We start from the raw sequence: 14,830 nt of genomic DNA, 5'->3' as shown, positions 1-14,830 counted from the left end.
AAATTAACGTTTAAAGTGACCTTGACCTTGACCTATGACCTTGACCTCGGATTTTTTCAAATGTGCTACTGCTTCTCGATGAGACGAACACAGTGGTGGCCGAAATTTTCAAATCGGACCATAAACAAAGATTCTACAGGGTACGGGGACTAAAATTAACGTTTAAAGTGACCTTGACCTTGACCTATGACCTTCACCTCGGATTTTTTCGAATGTGCTACTGCTTCTCGTCGAGACGAACACAGTGGTGGCCGAAATTTTCAGATCGGACGATAAACAAAGATTCTACAGGGTACGGGGACTAAAATTAACGTTTAAAGTGACCTTGACCTTGACCTATGACCTTGACCTCGGATTTTTTCAAATGTCCTACTGTTTCTCGATGAGACGAACACAGTGGTGGCCGAAATTTTCAAATCGGACCATAAACAAAGATTCTACAGGGTACGGGGACTAAAATTAACGTTTAAAGTGACCTTGACCTTGACCTATGACCTTGACGTCGGATTTTTTCAAATGTGCTACTGCTTCTCGATGAGACGAACACAGTGGTGGCCGAAATTTTCAGATCGGACGATAAACAAAGATTCTACAGGGTACGGGGACTAAAATTAACGTTTAAAGTGACCTTGACCTTGACCTATGACCTTGACCTCGGATTTTTTCGAATGTGCTACTGCTTCTCGATGAGATGAACACAGTGGTGGCCGAAATTTTTAAATCGGACTATAAACAAAGATTCTACAGGGTACGGGGACTAAAATTAACGTTTAAAGTGACCTTGACCTTGACCTATGACCTTGACCTCGGATTTTTTCAAAGGTGCTACTGCTTCTCGATGAGACGAACACAGTGGTGGCCGAAATTTTCAAGTCGGACCATAAACAAAGATTCTACAGGGTACGGGGACTAAAATTAACGTTTAAAGTGACCTTGACCTTGACCTATGACCTTGACCTCGGATTTTTTCAAATGTGCTACTGCTTCTCGATGAGACGAACACAGTGGTGGCCGAAATTTTTAAATCGGACCATAAACAAAGATTCTACAGGGTACGGGGACTAAAATTAACGTTTAAAGTGACCTTGACCTTGACCTATGACCTTGACCTCGGATTTCTTTGAATGTGCTACTGCTTCTCGATGAGACGAACACAGTGGTGGCCGAAATTTTCCGATAGCTCCAAAAATGAAGATTTTGTAGGGTACGGCGATTTTTAAAGTGACCTTGACCTTGACCTATGACCTTGACCTCGGATTTTTTCGAATGTGCTACTGCTTCTGGATGAGACCAACACACTGGTGGTCGAATTTTTTCAAATCGGACCATAAACAAAGATTCTGCAGGGTACGCGGTATTTTGACCTCTCAAGGTCAAACGGTTTGACCTAGGAAAAAAAGGTCACCATTTTCGAACTCAGCGTGCCATGGGCTATCTGTATGCCAATTTTGAGCGAAATCATTACTCGAATTTGAATCCGAATACGAATACGACGCTAACTTTATGGACATACCCCACGAATGTCAGCCGTAATTTTGGTCGGATATTTGGGGTAGAATTGCCGGCAAACAGCTGATTGATTGGCTTGTTCAGATGCTCACGGACCGTGAGCATCTGTTTGCATGGCAAATTTGGGGTAAAATAAGAACTGCCCCATGGGGTAGTTTGGAAGTGGCCAATCAGAACCTACCCCATTTGGTGAAACTGGTTTGGGGTAGTTTCGCCGAAACTACCCCAAACAGAGCTTGGTGAAACTGGGCCCATGATTGCAGACCGGCGCCCGTCGGTACACACGATCTGTCCCAGCGGCGGCGCGGGCGGGTCACTGAGGCGGGGGCGGGGTCACTGCGGCGGGGTCACTGCGGCAGACCTTTGGGCGATCCAAGGCGGCGTGACCTTGTGGATGCATTTACGCTTCATATGGACGGAATGCTGGTAATTACATTTACACACAGCATACTTATATGCTTTATTTCAAACTATTCAAACTAGAAGGCATCGGCTTGTACGAAGTCTCGCTTCTGCTCTAAACATCGTCGTCTTTTTAGCCAAATAGCTTGTTTTCCAACACCCCAAACACCGTGCTCTGCAGGTAATCTTTCTCACTCGCCTCCGCCACACTATCATTCTTCCCCGGCGCCTTTCTTCTCGCCACAATGGTGTCTCGCCGGCGCTCCGCCACATCGCCACCTGTTGACGGGCGCGGGCGGCGTCTGTGGCGCAGCGGCGACGACCGTGGCGCCGCTGCTGCGATCTCGGCGCGTTTTTCGTCGGCTGGCCTCCTGTCCACGGCGACAGTGATTGCTCCGTGATGGATTGAGCTGCGCCGCTTCAGACGGAGATAGGCCGCGGGTCGTCGCTGCTGGATGTTGGACAGACTTGGACTGCTGCGACACGGGCGATGTCATTTTGAAAGGGTTGTGTGTTGTTAGAGATGTAAGGTTGATGGAAGAATAGGTAGACATGGTGCTATTCGAGTAACTTTTCCTTTGTAATTTAAGTGTGATGCACGTCTTGAGAGCTGATTGATTTCGTCACGTGGAAACTATGACTAAATGATATAAACGCTTCTATGGGTGTAAATGGCGTCCACAAAGGTTTCAGCGATCCCGATCTCACGTGTACTGCAAGAAATGGAAGGTTTACTCTCACTTTACCACCCACTTCGCCCGACACACCCCTCTAACTCCCCTTCTCCCTCATCTTCCACAGGGTCGTCCCGGCCACGGCTGGACCTGGTGTCACCCTCGGACGGCTACCACGGCCTGGTGCGGGAGGACCAGCGCCTGGTGGACGTATCGCCGCCCATCCGAGCTGTGGGCGCTGCCGTCTGCGGGTTCCGCATCGTCAACAAACACCACGGCGATGTGCCCTTCGAGGTGGGTGGGGAGAGAGGAGAGAGGATTGAGAGAGAGAGAGAGAGAGAGGGGGGGGATGGGAAAGTGTGGGTAATTTGGGCGAACATGCCATGTTGAATTTATTGTGAGTAAGCTGATATATTCCAGTGAAATTCTCTTCAGTTCTCTGTCATTAGTCGTAGATTGATCCATTTACGTTCAGCCAATAAGCTCAGCTCAGTGGGCACATGTTCTTAATTTCCCTGGACGCCAAGTCTGTAAGTCCGGCTGGGTCTCCGCCTGACTGAGCGGATGTGACCCCTAGCTGGCTCGTTGACCCCATCCGGGTCTCCGACTGACATTACCGGCCGGTCTGATCAGAATTCTGCGCGGCTCCGAGGGCGGAAACTGCGCCCGCTCAGGATCCCCGGGGGCCGTATTTAAATTACACGCAGCCGGGTGTTGGGTCGGAGCGTAATTCGGCTATGAGCCGTGCCGGGCGTTTGCCGACCGGAGAATTAGTGCCATCAGAGACGGCGCCGGCGCTGCCAATTAACGCCCTGCCGCTCCAGTGAACAGCTGCGACAGCTCTGGGACGGGGGGGGGGCTGCCGCAGCTGCTGTAGGGGGGGGGGGCTGCGGTCTGCAGCCGCGCCGGCTAGGTTCGAGCGGTGTCCAAACCCTCTGCAGGACGCCGGTCGGTGGGTAGGATTTGCGCCAGCTCCCGGGCAGACCTGCCGGCTTGGTTCGCACCTCATATATTCAGGTGCCGGTTCTGGCTGGCCTCATCTGTTGAAGCCAGACCGGTGTGGCCGTTGATGGCATTATGGGATTTGGAGGATCTCGCGCGCGTCGGAAAGTAATTGCACACGTGGGAAGGCTTCCGTAGTGTGAAAACGGACATGGTTGGCGAGATGGAAGATGTATTGGCTACTTGCTGTCAGCCAGGGACTTGTTCTGACGTCAAATGTGCAATATGCATTGTGGTACAGGTTAAATAGCAACTATCATATCGCCTTCCATCTTCTGTGTGCTCTATGTACATACTCAATACTCATGTTACTTGGTTGTTGATGTACACTGTAAAAAAATATTCACTAGCTAATTTTGAAATAAGGCATTTTTTACGAGTGCCTCCCTTGCTCCTCGTTACAACATATATGGACATTAGTAGTCAGAGCCATGCACGTTAACAATGCCGCTTGTGGAACAAATGCCTACGAGCGAGAACATGTTCAGGAACCTAATTTTGCGCAGTGTTAATGAACTACGCACAGCCTCACAGTGTTACCCGCCGTTGGCTTGTTCTCGGCCAGTTTTTAGCGTGTCCCTCAATTAGGTCATTTCGCTATTAGCTCAGCTGACGAGGCCCCGGCTGGCACCTACTAAACGGATAACCTTGCGTGCAACCCCGCTTGTTGTCACGAACGCCTGCAGCTGGTAAACGTGCTGGCAAGCTTGCGTGGTCAGCGGCTTTGGATGGCTATGAGGATGTGCCTCATAGCTATCCTCGTCGCATGTTACAACCTAGGAGTCTGTGGCTGCTTTCAGAAGGAGTCCCCCCCCCCCCCCCCGCTTCCGGGAGCCGGCGTCCATTTTGTGTTGCGTCGCCATTACTGTGTGTGTCTGCCCAACTGCTCTTTGGCTTGATTGAAGGTGAGGCATCTTGTATCATTTGCTGTGTGCTCAACAAAAAGGTTGTCCATTTGTAAACAAAAGTTATGTTGTTGAGCTAGAAGATGTATAGTATCGCATAATGTTTGCCCGTCGTTGGCAGAAGTGCGCCGGTATCGTCTATCCAAGTCAGAATAGCTATATTGTTTGGGACTTAAGCTAGCTTGTGGCAGGAATCTATCACTTTATTCAACTTTAATTTAATCATTTTCCAGATTGGTATGCCTTATGATAATAATAATGCTAATATTCGTTTTTTTCACCCATTACAGACTTCTCTGGTAAAGAATGGGGCCAATGTCCTGGCCTACCTGCACCCCGCGACTGCCACCGGTGCAGAGCTAATGAAAAAATCACAAATGTTTGATGGTGGTTATTTAAGAAACCTTATTGAAAATTATTCAGTTAGTTGTTGTTGTTGTTGTTGTTGTTGTTGTTGTTGTTGTTGTTGTTGTTGTTGTTGTTGTTAAAGTTATAGTTATTGTCCTGGCGTTGTTATTGTTCTCGTTCTCGTTCTCGTGCCCGAATAAATGTGCTGCAGCGCTACTCAGTCTGTTTACTTGCGGGTGGCGGTCGAGAGTCGGGGGCACTGGTCGACGGAATTCCGTCGACGGAATTCCGTCGACCCAGTGCCCCGACCCCGAAGGCCAGTAGTGGTATTAGTTAACTAGTGCCACTACTGGCCTTGAGCTAGTACCACTACTAGCCTTGGGGGCTAGTACCATTACTGGGTATGTATTAGTAGGCAGTGGCTAGTTACCTTACCAGGCAGGGGCTGTTATGACACCTAGTAGACGCACTACCCACGCTATTTACGTGCGTGTTGTCAAACTAGGTGGAGCACGGTGGTCGTATGCATACGAGGCACAGCCTTGTCGAACAAGCTTGTTACTCGGCAACTAGCCTAAAATTAGCCAAATTTACACGCTCCTGCAATGTTATTTTTGCGCTGAGAATTCCTCTACGAGGGGCTTGTAAGTTTCTTTTTACAGTGTAGGTTTTGTCTGAAACTTGACCGTTTTTGTCACAATAGTGAACCGGTTGCGGCCGGCCGGTTTGACCTCTGTTGTCTGCGAGCTGTGGCCTTTGGGTTTGATTTATGTCTCATAGCTGGTCCGTTATCGAGAGAGTGCAGTTAACGTCGCACGATTGGTCGATGACGTTCAGCTCGATCGTAAACAACTGCAGTTCCATATACTATTTCGGTCTTCGTTTTATACTAATATGACAGACTTTGGCGGCAAGTGACGAACACCTGTTTTGACCCTTTGATGTGTTTGCCTCCTGTCTTTGATGATTTAGCTTAAAAGCGCGTTTGTTTGTGGTCTTTTCAGCGCGTTGTGTGACACCTCTCTGTCATGTGACTATGTGTGACCTTGTGACCTGACCTCTCCCGACCTTTCCTGACCTGACCTCTCCCGACCTTTCTTGACCTGACCTGACCTGACCTAACCTGACCTGACCTCTGACCTCAGGTGGTGTCCACCGATGCGAGCACCGGCGAGGCGGTGATTCAGGCCCGTCGGCCTCTCAGCTGTGAGAAGAGGAAGAGCTACCGGTTCGAGATCGCTGCCGTCGGCTGTGACCCAGGGCCGCAGGTCTCCGACAAGTGAGTCACTCAAACACTGGCGGCGTCCACGGCGGGAGGCTTCCGCTGTAGTGTGATAATGCATTTTCGGGTGTGAACAACCTGCATCTTACTAAGAACCCATGAGAAAAAAGATGGACGCGTTGTGTTTTTAACTTTAAAACCACCACTGTTTTGAAACGGCACATCTTGTATGCCGGGATAACAAATTGCTATACGCATCCTCTGTTGTCCGTTGTCGCTCCTCGGCAGTTCTCAGCCACCCAGCTCCACCCTCCCGACGGACCGCCACCCCGGCGGTGCCTGGCACGCTGGCGTGCTCGGTACCCGCTCTGTCCTCGTGGCGTGCTCGGGTACGGCGCCGCTACGTCCGCCCGCCGTGCGTGTGGCCCCCTGTCGACCCCATTAGGTGATGCCGACGGATCGACCCGACGCGACCTGGCCGGACCAGCGGGCGCGGTGCCGGCGGGGTCCGGTGGCCTGGTGATGCAGAGGGGTGGTGAAACCTGGCACCAGTGCTGGTGCAAGGTGGATAGGCGGAGCCATGCACGGCATGGGATGTCGACAAGGGCTGGCTCAGACGGGTGGAGGCTCGTGGGACGACTAATGGTGTAGACTCAGAAACGTCACGGCAAGTGATGAATGTTCCAAGAGGCTGGCGACACGATTTTGTAGAATGTGCCGATGGCATGAGAATGTGTCGTAGAATGAAAATTGACGCTGCGCTACTGGGGCTGAAGTCTGGTTGACATTGGGAAGCTGATGGACTAGTTTTACTTTGGAAACTTTTAATGGCCTTAAATTGAAGTTTGACAAGGGTAATTTGAATGGTAATGCTAAATTGTCTTTACATCGGTTTGTATGCTTACTCTTTTTCTAGGGATTCATTGAAATGGAATAATATTTTCACTTACTCTGAAGACGAGCATGCGTGCGCCACTGTCAGTCCCAACTAACCGACATTCTGCAGTGTTGCAAGTTCGGAAAGAGATATTTCCCCGTATAGTCCCGACGCGATCCTCTTACGACGTACCGCTGATTGTCATTTACCACGTTTCTGACACTGTAAATTTACTGCCCGATTTAATTTAAACCTCTCAACGTCACTATTCATCGCTCTCAACAAGCTCCATCTTCATGAGCTCTGGACAGCTGACTAATGAATTCATCACCCTCAACTGAGCGTATATCAATCTCCGCTCAGACGTAGAAAGCTTATGAACTGTCAGAAAAGCTGACGCGCATCGTGCGTTGAAACTACGCCTCGTCTGACAGTTTATCCGGCAGCAGCTGTGGTCGTGGCCACTTATGAATCACTGCCGGGGCTGAATGATTGGCGGATCGGACTGGGGCGCGGGGTTAGTGTCGGTTGACGGTCCCCGGGCCGCGCTCTGCCAGCTGGCGCCGTGCCCGTGTGGGCCCATTTCGATTCATGCTATGCAGATTGCGTCCACGCGAGGTGACGATGGGCTGACCGTGAGCGGCGGCTGTCGCTTGCGATCCTCCCCGTGACCTTCGAGGTTCGACCACTTGGCGAAGAGTCGGATGGGTTTTAGCCACGGGGCACGGGATTTCTTTGCTTTGAAAGGGTTGCAACGTGTGTGATAGTACATACCTAATGGTAATGCTTTGTTGTTTAGAAATGACTGGCAAGTGTCGAGCAGGGTGGAAGCTGGTGGTGTCTATTTAATGAGCAGACACTTGCTCAAATGTTGAAGCTAACATGGCAGATCTTGACAGCTACGACAGTTTTATGTCGAACAAAGCAGCTAACCAGAGAACTGCTTCTTTGGACTTTCAGAGTAGCTCTTGAACCAGTTATTCATTTAGATGAACCATTAATCATCACATAACACATTGTGCTAACTGGCTTGTTGAGTCAATTATGATTAAGTGATAGACCGGCTAAAAAACTGGAAGAGAATGGCTTTATACAACAGCTGACGACTTACAAATGACTGGCAACATGAATATGTCAAATCAAACGATTTAAAATAAATCGAGCCCAATTCTCTTAGCTGCGGCTAATCGTTTGCAACGCTGCTACTTCTTAGTTGGGGCATTCCACGATAGATCGTACCAGGCCCGTCACCCTCATCCCTCAGATTTGAATTAAAATTGGTACTAGGGGTAATCATAGGCTCCAAAAACACCTGCCAAAATATCAGACTTCTCAGATGAAAACTTTTTGAGTTATATTGCATAATATTTTCTAAACTTCAGATTGTAAGGGTGAGTTTGATGAGCATATAACTCAAAAACGAGCTAAGCAAGCAACAAACGGTAAACAGCTTTGAACTAACGATGAATCAAAGATTAATACAGCTTTTTTAAAATTGGAAAGAAAAGCTTAACATATTGAAAAAATTCGTAATATTTTTTAAAATTGTCTATAATGGGCCTTGGGACCAAAATTTTTGCCATTTTTATTTCTTCAAAATAAACTTCGGGTCATTTAAAATCGATGCAAAAAATTAGAAAGGTGTTCTTTCTATAAGTTCCTCATTTTAATGCATACAAAATGGGTTTCCGGGGGGTCGGTACGACCCCAGCTCGCCGTTTCGCCTCTAATGGAGCTAGAACCTTGCGGAAAAAAACGAGCATGTGCGCCGTTACAAGATGCATCGAATGATACCACATTTTAAGGTCTCGGGTTCATTGGTGAATCCTGAGGTCATTTCAAGTGACCCAAATTACGGGTCCGGTTTTTGGTAGATAACTTCGCAACAAATGGTCGTAGAGCCGCGATTTTAGCATCTTTGTGTTTGCCTAGCTCCGGCGCGTCGAATGGTATACTGTTTGTTGTGGTGAGGTCAGCATAAGTCGCTGACCTCGGGTCAGCACACTGCCGTGTATTTGGCTCCGCTCCCCGACCGGACGGCCCAGCCGGCAGCCAGCCCCCGGGCATCACGTGACCGCCCGAGTCCGCGGCAAAGCCAACCAGCGCGGCGCTGGATAAACAGCGCCGCCACAGAGATGGTTAACAGTCGGGTCAGGCCACGAATCTGGGTGAATGAGATCATATTGCACATCATTCGATTCGCAAGGTCTTCTCGAGTCCATTGGTAGCTTTCCCGTCTCTCTAGTTCAATTTGATCGAGAGTTATTGACGAAAAACTCTTATGACCCTAGTGACGTACGAATGACGTCACGCAAGGTCAACAATGCAAAAGTCAGGCACAAATGACCTCAATTGAACTTTCAGTAACCAGTGATGTCACTAGGCAGCTTTACCACGCCATTTGAAGGCTGTCTTCCCGAAATCACAATTTGAGAGCATTACGGTAACACAAAATAAGTACATTTATAGAAAGAACACCTTCCTAATTTTTTGCATACTACTTAAAAATGATCCAAAAAATTTTTAAGAAAATAAAAATTCAAAAAAATTTGGTCCCAAAGGCATAAAAATGCAAATGAAAGGAAGCTCGAGGTGTTATGTATCAAAAATAGTTTATATTTCAAAATTTCAAAAATGCATATTATTCTTTGTTTCAATGCAAGTTCAATGCCGTATTACATTTGGCATTTGGATTATCCGTCTTGTTACAGTCCGCCAAACTTGGCGCTGCAACGCAAGATCCAAAACATGTTATACACTATAACTCAAAAACTACTCATCTGATAAGCCTGAAATTGTCACAGGAGGATTCAGAGCCCCTGATTACCCCTTAGACCAATTATCGTTAAAATCCGAGAGATGAGGGTGTGAAATTGGAAAAAAGTGGTACGATCTATCGTGGAATGCCCCAGTTAGCAGTTGTAAGTATAATTCACCATTAGTTCATTTTTTTCTTTCTTGTGACCTTCTCCCAGCCAGCAATTCGCTTGGGCTGAACTGTGGCAAACGTCGGGCAGCTTGGGCTTAGCTTGGGTTTGCCCACTTTGATCAAAACCAATGTATTTTTTACTAGGGCTGAGCTGGGGCATGCCGCAGCTATGCCCACGTGCGGAAAGCAGTAGCTCAGCCCGACATCTGCCTGCGCATCCAAAACAGGTTTAACTTGGGCGGAGCGCGGGCTGATCAAGCTGGCTGTGTCCTTCGGCTAACTGGAGTAAAGCCGGAGCTTAGCCATACTTGTTCGGCTGTTCGCGCATGCGCAGATCTGCGCCAATCATGTGCAGCGTTTGTGACAGTCTGCGCGCTGTGCGACGAAACGACACACCGGTGTTGGGGCTTTTGGTGGTTGATGTTTGGGCGCGTGTGACAGCGCGAAGAAGGGATAGTGCTCGCTGCTCTTATCAAGTGGACTTGCATGGAGTTTTACGGTAGGTAAGTGTATTGAATAGTGCGCTTGATCGTATGTAAACGTCATGATTTTGACTGAGTTTCACACCATCAAACATGAAGCTGAATAGCTGTTCAGCCTGGCGACTTATATATAACCCTCGCTCAGAAAAGCCGCATTTTGTGCCTTTATATCGTTGTGAAATACCAGCACTTCTGAACCAGGAAAATGAAATACAAAACACAAATATTTATCTACTTGTCACCGAGCACGCTAATTCTCTGTCCGCGTTGAAAATCGAATGAACATTTTATACGGATCAATGAGAAGTGCTTTTACAGTATAAATGCAACAATAAGTTATTTTTCAAGCAAATATGCAATGTAAATTAAACCCATTAATCTCTTTTTCAGGTACGTACCATTAGAGCAAATGGTTCCAAAAAAATGAATAGTTATACAAACCAGGATCGGGTGGACGCCGCAGTCGCCCTCGCCAAGTGGTTTCAAGCGGAAACTGCCTGCTTATAATTAAGTAGGTATACCTACATATATGGAAACTGCGCCGAAAGCTGGCCGACCATCTACTGCAGATGTGTGTGTGTGTGGAGGAGCTAGATGCCTCCAAAGCTCCCATTCACCAGAGTGAAGTTCCTTATAAACGATTGTTTGCTAACTGCTTTATGTCTTTAGTCTGATGAGCGATTACTTGCTGTCCTTACTTTATGCTTTCGGTTGGGTGTTCAACTAAGTATTATGAACGGGGAGGGAGGCTAGCGGGCCTTGTGATTGTTTTATAGTTTTGATGGCACTTTTTCATGACTCATGCCATATTATTGCTGCAGTTTGCAGTCCACTGTTTCATGTATTTTTGTTTCATTTGACGTGTCTGTAGTCGTTTGAAATATACATTCAATCAAAGTGAACCACTACTTTCCTTTCGCAATGCTCGATGACCGGTTAACAGAGCATATGAGTGACCGTAACAATTTTGAATATGCATTGTAACCGCACAACCTGCTGAAAGTGCATTGGCTGCTCCTTGCTACTTGATCCAGTGTGAAGCAAAAGCAAGATGAAGTCAAGTCGAGACTTGAAGAAACAGGAGCCGTCAATCGAGCCGAACCCGAGCAAAGCCATAGCAGTTTGCAATGTATAAACCCCATTCACTTCTATGGCTTAAGTCGGGATAGACAGGGCACACAGAGTGGGCTTGCCGGAGTTCAGCCCGCTCGGGCCCAGAGTGGATATATAAATGGATTCACTGCTCGGGCTTAAATCGGGCTAACGCCAATCGTCGCTCAACTAGGGCTAAACTACGGCTGTCCGGAGCTCGCAGAGCGGGCATACCTCCGGCAGAGCATGGGCTTTAGTCGGCGTTTTTGTGTCATACGCCGACTTTAGCCCAAGCCCTAGCCGACTTTAGCCCGACTTAAAATCTCGGGCAATCCGCACTTGAGCCTGCTTGGGCCCGGAGCAAAATTGCTGGCTGGGCTATGGTTAGTGTGTATTTTAAAACTAACCATTTTCCACACTAATGGATTTAGATAGTCGTTCCTGGCCGTCCAGCATAAACGGCTCATGACTCATCAAGTTTACGTCAAATAAGCGATGTAATGGAGTTCTCTCCGGTTTATATTAAAGTTGGTAGTGCCCGCAGCTGTGTGCCGTCAAAATGAGAGGAGAATGAGTGGTCTTTAATCGGCTCCTGGATGGGTTGTCTTGAAAGCTGGAACACGGAAGAAAATTTGCATGTTTTAACATCAAACCATAAACCAGTCTAGCACTTGCCTTACGCTTATTTTATTTCGCATACGCGATTATTTGCATCTCTGAAGGAAGAAGGTTGTAATTTTGGAGCATTACCAAGGAGTGGCCATACATTAGCGCGGGGATGTTTCCTGGCCTATCGAAAAAGAGGTCCGGGACTGCCCAAAAGTTGCGCCGGGTGTGTCGTTGGTCATCGGTCGATTTTCAAAACAACACAAACAGCCAGCAAACAGTCAGATACCTGGTGTCAGAAGCTGCAATTGCCTTCAGGTCTGAGCTGGATGCTGGATGTTTGAGCTGTCAGCTGGATTAGGAGGCTAAAGTCAGTGCGAGGCAATCTTGCGAATGAGCTCCTGCCAACCTGGTGTATGGTTGGACCGTTCTTCGTTAGGTACGGAAACGGTGAACACGACGTCGTGGATTGCCTTGCTTGTGCTCCTTGTAACTGGCTGAGAAACCACGGTGGTGATCGGATCCGTGTTTTTTTATCAAACATCAACCTCAACCTATTTGCTAATGAATACATCTCTCAGATGGCTATTTTTGGAACTAATTATCCTGAGCGCCTCTTGTTTCCGTGCATCCCACGTGTTTTCGTCACGGCCGTAAAACCACATGAATCCGGCCAGTCCAATGCCCATTATCTTCCGTAGAGCCGCGGGCAGTGGCTCTGCTTTCGTTGGCCTGATGCATGGCCGGTCCGCGGGCCGTAAATTACTCCCGCGACGAGTGTAATGAAGGGTAGGTCCACGGTCGCTTCCGCCACTGAGCCAGGAGACGGCTGGGTGGTGAATATAATCAGAATGCGCGCAGTTGGTAATGCTGGAGGTCCCGTGCAGTGGACTGATTATGTGATGGCCAAGTGGCTGTGCTATTTGTTGTTTGGGGCAGGTACGGAGGTAATTAAATGAGTAGAAGGAGCTCTAAGCTCATCTTTATTACCTACCTACACCGGTTTTGAAGACATTGTGAGCTTTTCCGACGATGCCGTAGAGTGATTCGCTAGGTATTTTTGGCCAGTTAGAAAATGGCGTAGTTGTCATTTGTTATGTATTGTGTCTTGTTATCATTCTTACGGCCTTGATCATACTTGCAGTTTGAAATGTACAAGTGTGTTGAATTTATACGTATTAATGAAGGTATTGTGTGGCATAATCACTTGCTAACGTTTGGCTAATGGGCACGTTCTTGCGCACATTAGTTACTACCGTTTGGACAATGGAAACGTTCTTGCACATATGCGACCGAAGCAATATGAAATGTCAACATATTCGCATTTCCAGAAGGCCTTGGGTCTATTCACGATGGCAAGACAAAGGCATAGCACTGTTTCGCAATTAGCGTTGTCATGGCGACGAGCCGAATCCAAACAGAGTTGCCACGGACCTTTTGTGATGCCGTGGGCGACGGACGGCGGCTTTGTCGGGAAACACGAGCTGAAAACAGCTATCGTTTGGAGCTCAATTCCGCTCTGTGCGAGTCCGTGATGCATGCCCCAGAGCTATTCCAATTTGAACCTGATACACACAACCGTCAGAGCTGCGTATCGTCTCCCCGGATGCAAGCAGGCAACCTGGTAATGCTCGCATGTCCATCCGTGTGGGTTCGGATAATATACTTGTTTTATGTTTGATGATAGATAACGATGGTTGTTTTTGCAGTTTATCTAGGTTTATCAATTATGCTTGCTCTTGACTGGACTGCAGGAGATGCACAGAAAATGGAAAAGTACCATTACCATTAGGCAACAGCATCACTCTTCCGAATTTCTGGAAAATCCGGCAACGTCCTTTCGTTCTTTGCTGGTAACTTAGTCCCACGTTCTTTCCGATGTTTTCTGTGCGTAGTAAAGGCGAAGCTTGTTTGGTTCGCATCCGATTTCGAAGTTAGTCCTGTGTTTTTTGGTTGTTTTGACTCGATGGATTAGCTAATTACACCGCTGCCGCTGTGTCGGCAATGGATCACGGCCTCGAGGACAGCGTTTCAATCAATAGACATTTTCCGTGCCGGAAGGCGAAGCCTCAACGCAACTGACAAATGTACAAAAAGCAGATAATTGCATGTAGGACCGGAAAAATACAGCATTTTAAAGTCACGTACACTAACGGGCTGCCAACGGGTGGAACGGGTTGCCAGTCGTTGAAGCCTGAATGTTCGTGACTTCTGATGCTCTGTGACGGCTGCTACCGCCCTGGTGACAGCCGGTTTCGATATTGATTCTCACTCCTGACTGTTCAGTTATTGATGATCGCCCGCCACACACGCACCTTAGACCGACAATGGACGCTCACAAAGCCCCGTCGGTGCTCCGTCGTCACCTTTGCTGTCACCGGTCGTTATATTGGTGACGTTACCACGAGCATGGCGGTTTTCACAATCCGGCCATCCGCCCTGTTTCCTTCTCACGTTGTTCCTTTTTGTAGAAATGGTACTTTTATAATGTTCGCGGATGGAAGCTGGTGTAGGAAGGCAGCTCGGTTGTATAACTGCTCAGTTGCTGAGGGACGATAAGAATGCAACTTCCCAAACATTTCAAAAATGTCGTATGTCGTGCCAGGGTATACGGTACTTCCAAGTGTTGTATCTAGTTGCCTGCTGACACGGTTGTGTCATTCTTGGACATCGTTAGACGGAGCTAGAAGCCGGTCCTCTTAAAAAATGAACCTCGTTAACGGCATCCAAACATGGCCTAATAGTGCTCCATGCTCAATGATTATGGTATTGGGTTATGTTA

General features: G+C 47.9%; 1 protein-coding gene across 1 annotated transcript in view; it reads left to right on the top strand.

The window, feature by feature from the left end:
- Positions 1 to 14,830, top strand: part of LOC122384842 (calsyntenin-1-like) — a 131,954-nt gene that overhangs the window by 84,394 nt on the left and 32,730 nt on the right. Inside the window, exons 2-3 of the mRNA XM_043372618.1 lie at positions 2,713 to 2,879; positions 5,986 to 6,119. Of these exons, the coding sequence (XP_043228553.1) occupies positions 2,713 to 2,879; positions 5,986 to 6,119 (301 nt within the window). The remainder of the gene's footprint in view (positions 1 to 2,712; positions 2,880 to 5,985; positions 6,120 to 14,830) is intronic.

This window comes from Amphibalanus amphitrite, unplaced genomic scaffold (assembly GCF_019059575.1).
Source record: "Amphibalanus amphitrite isolate SeventyFive unplaced genomic scaffold, NRLGWU_Aamphi_draft 000200F_arrow, whole genome shotgun sequence".
Lineage (NCBI taxonomy): Eukaryota > Metazoa > Arthropoda > Thecostraca > Balanomorpha > Balanidae > Amphibalanus > Amphibalanus amphitrite.
The sequence above is the reverse complement of the archived record's forward strand: the minus strand, read 5'-3'. Positions and strand labels throughout refer to the sequence as shown.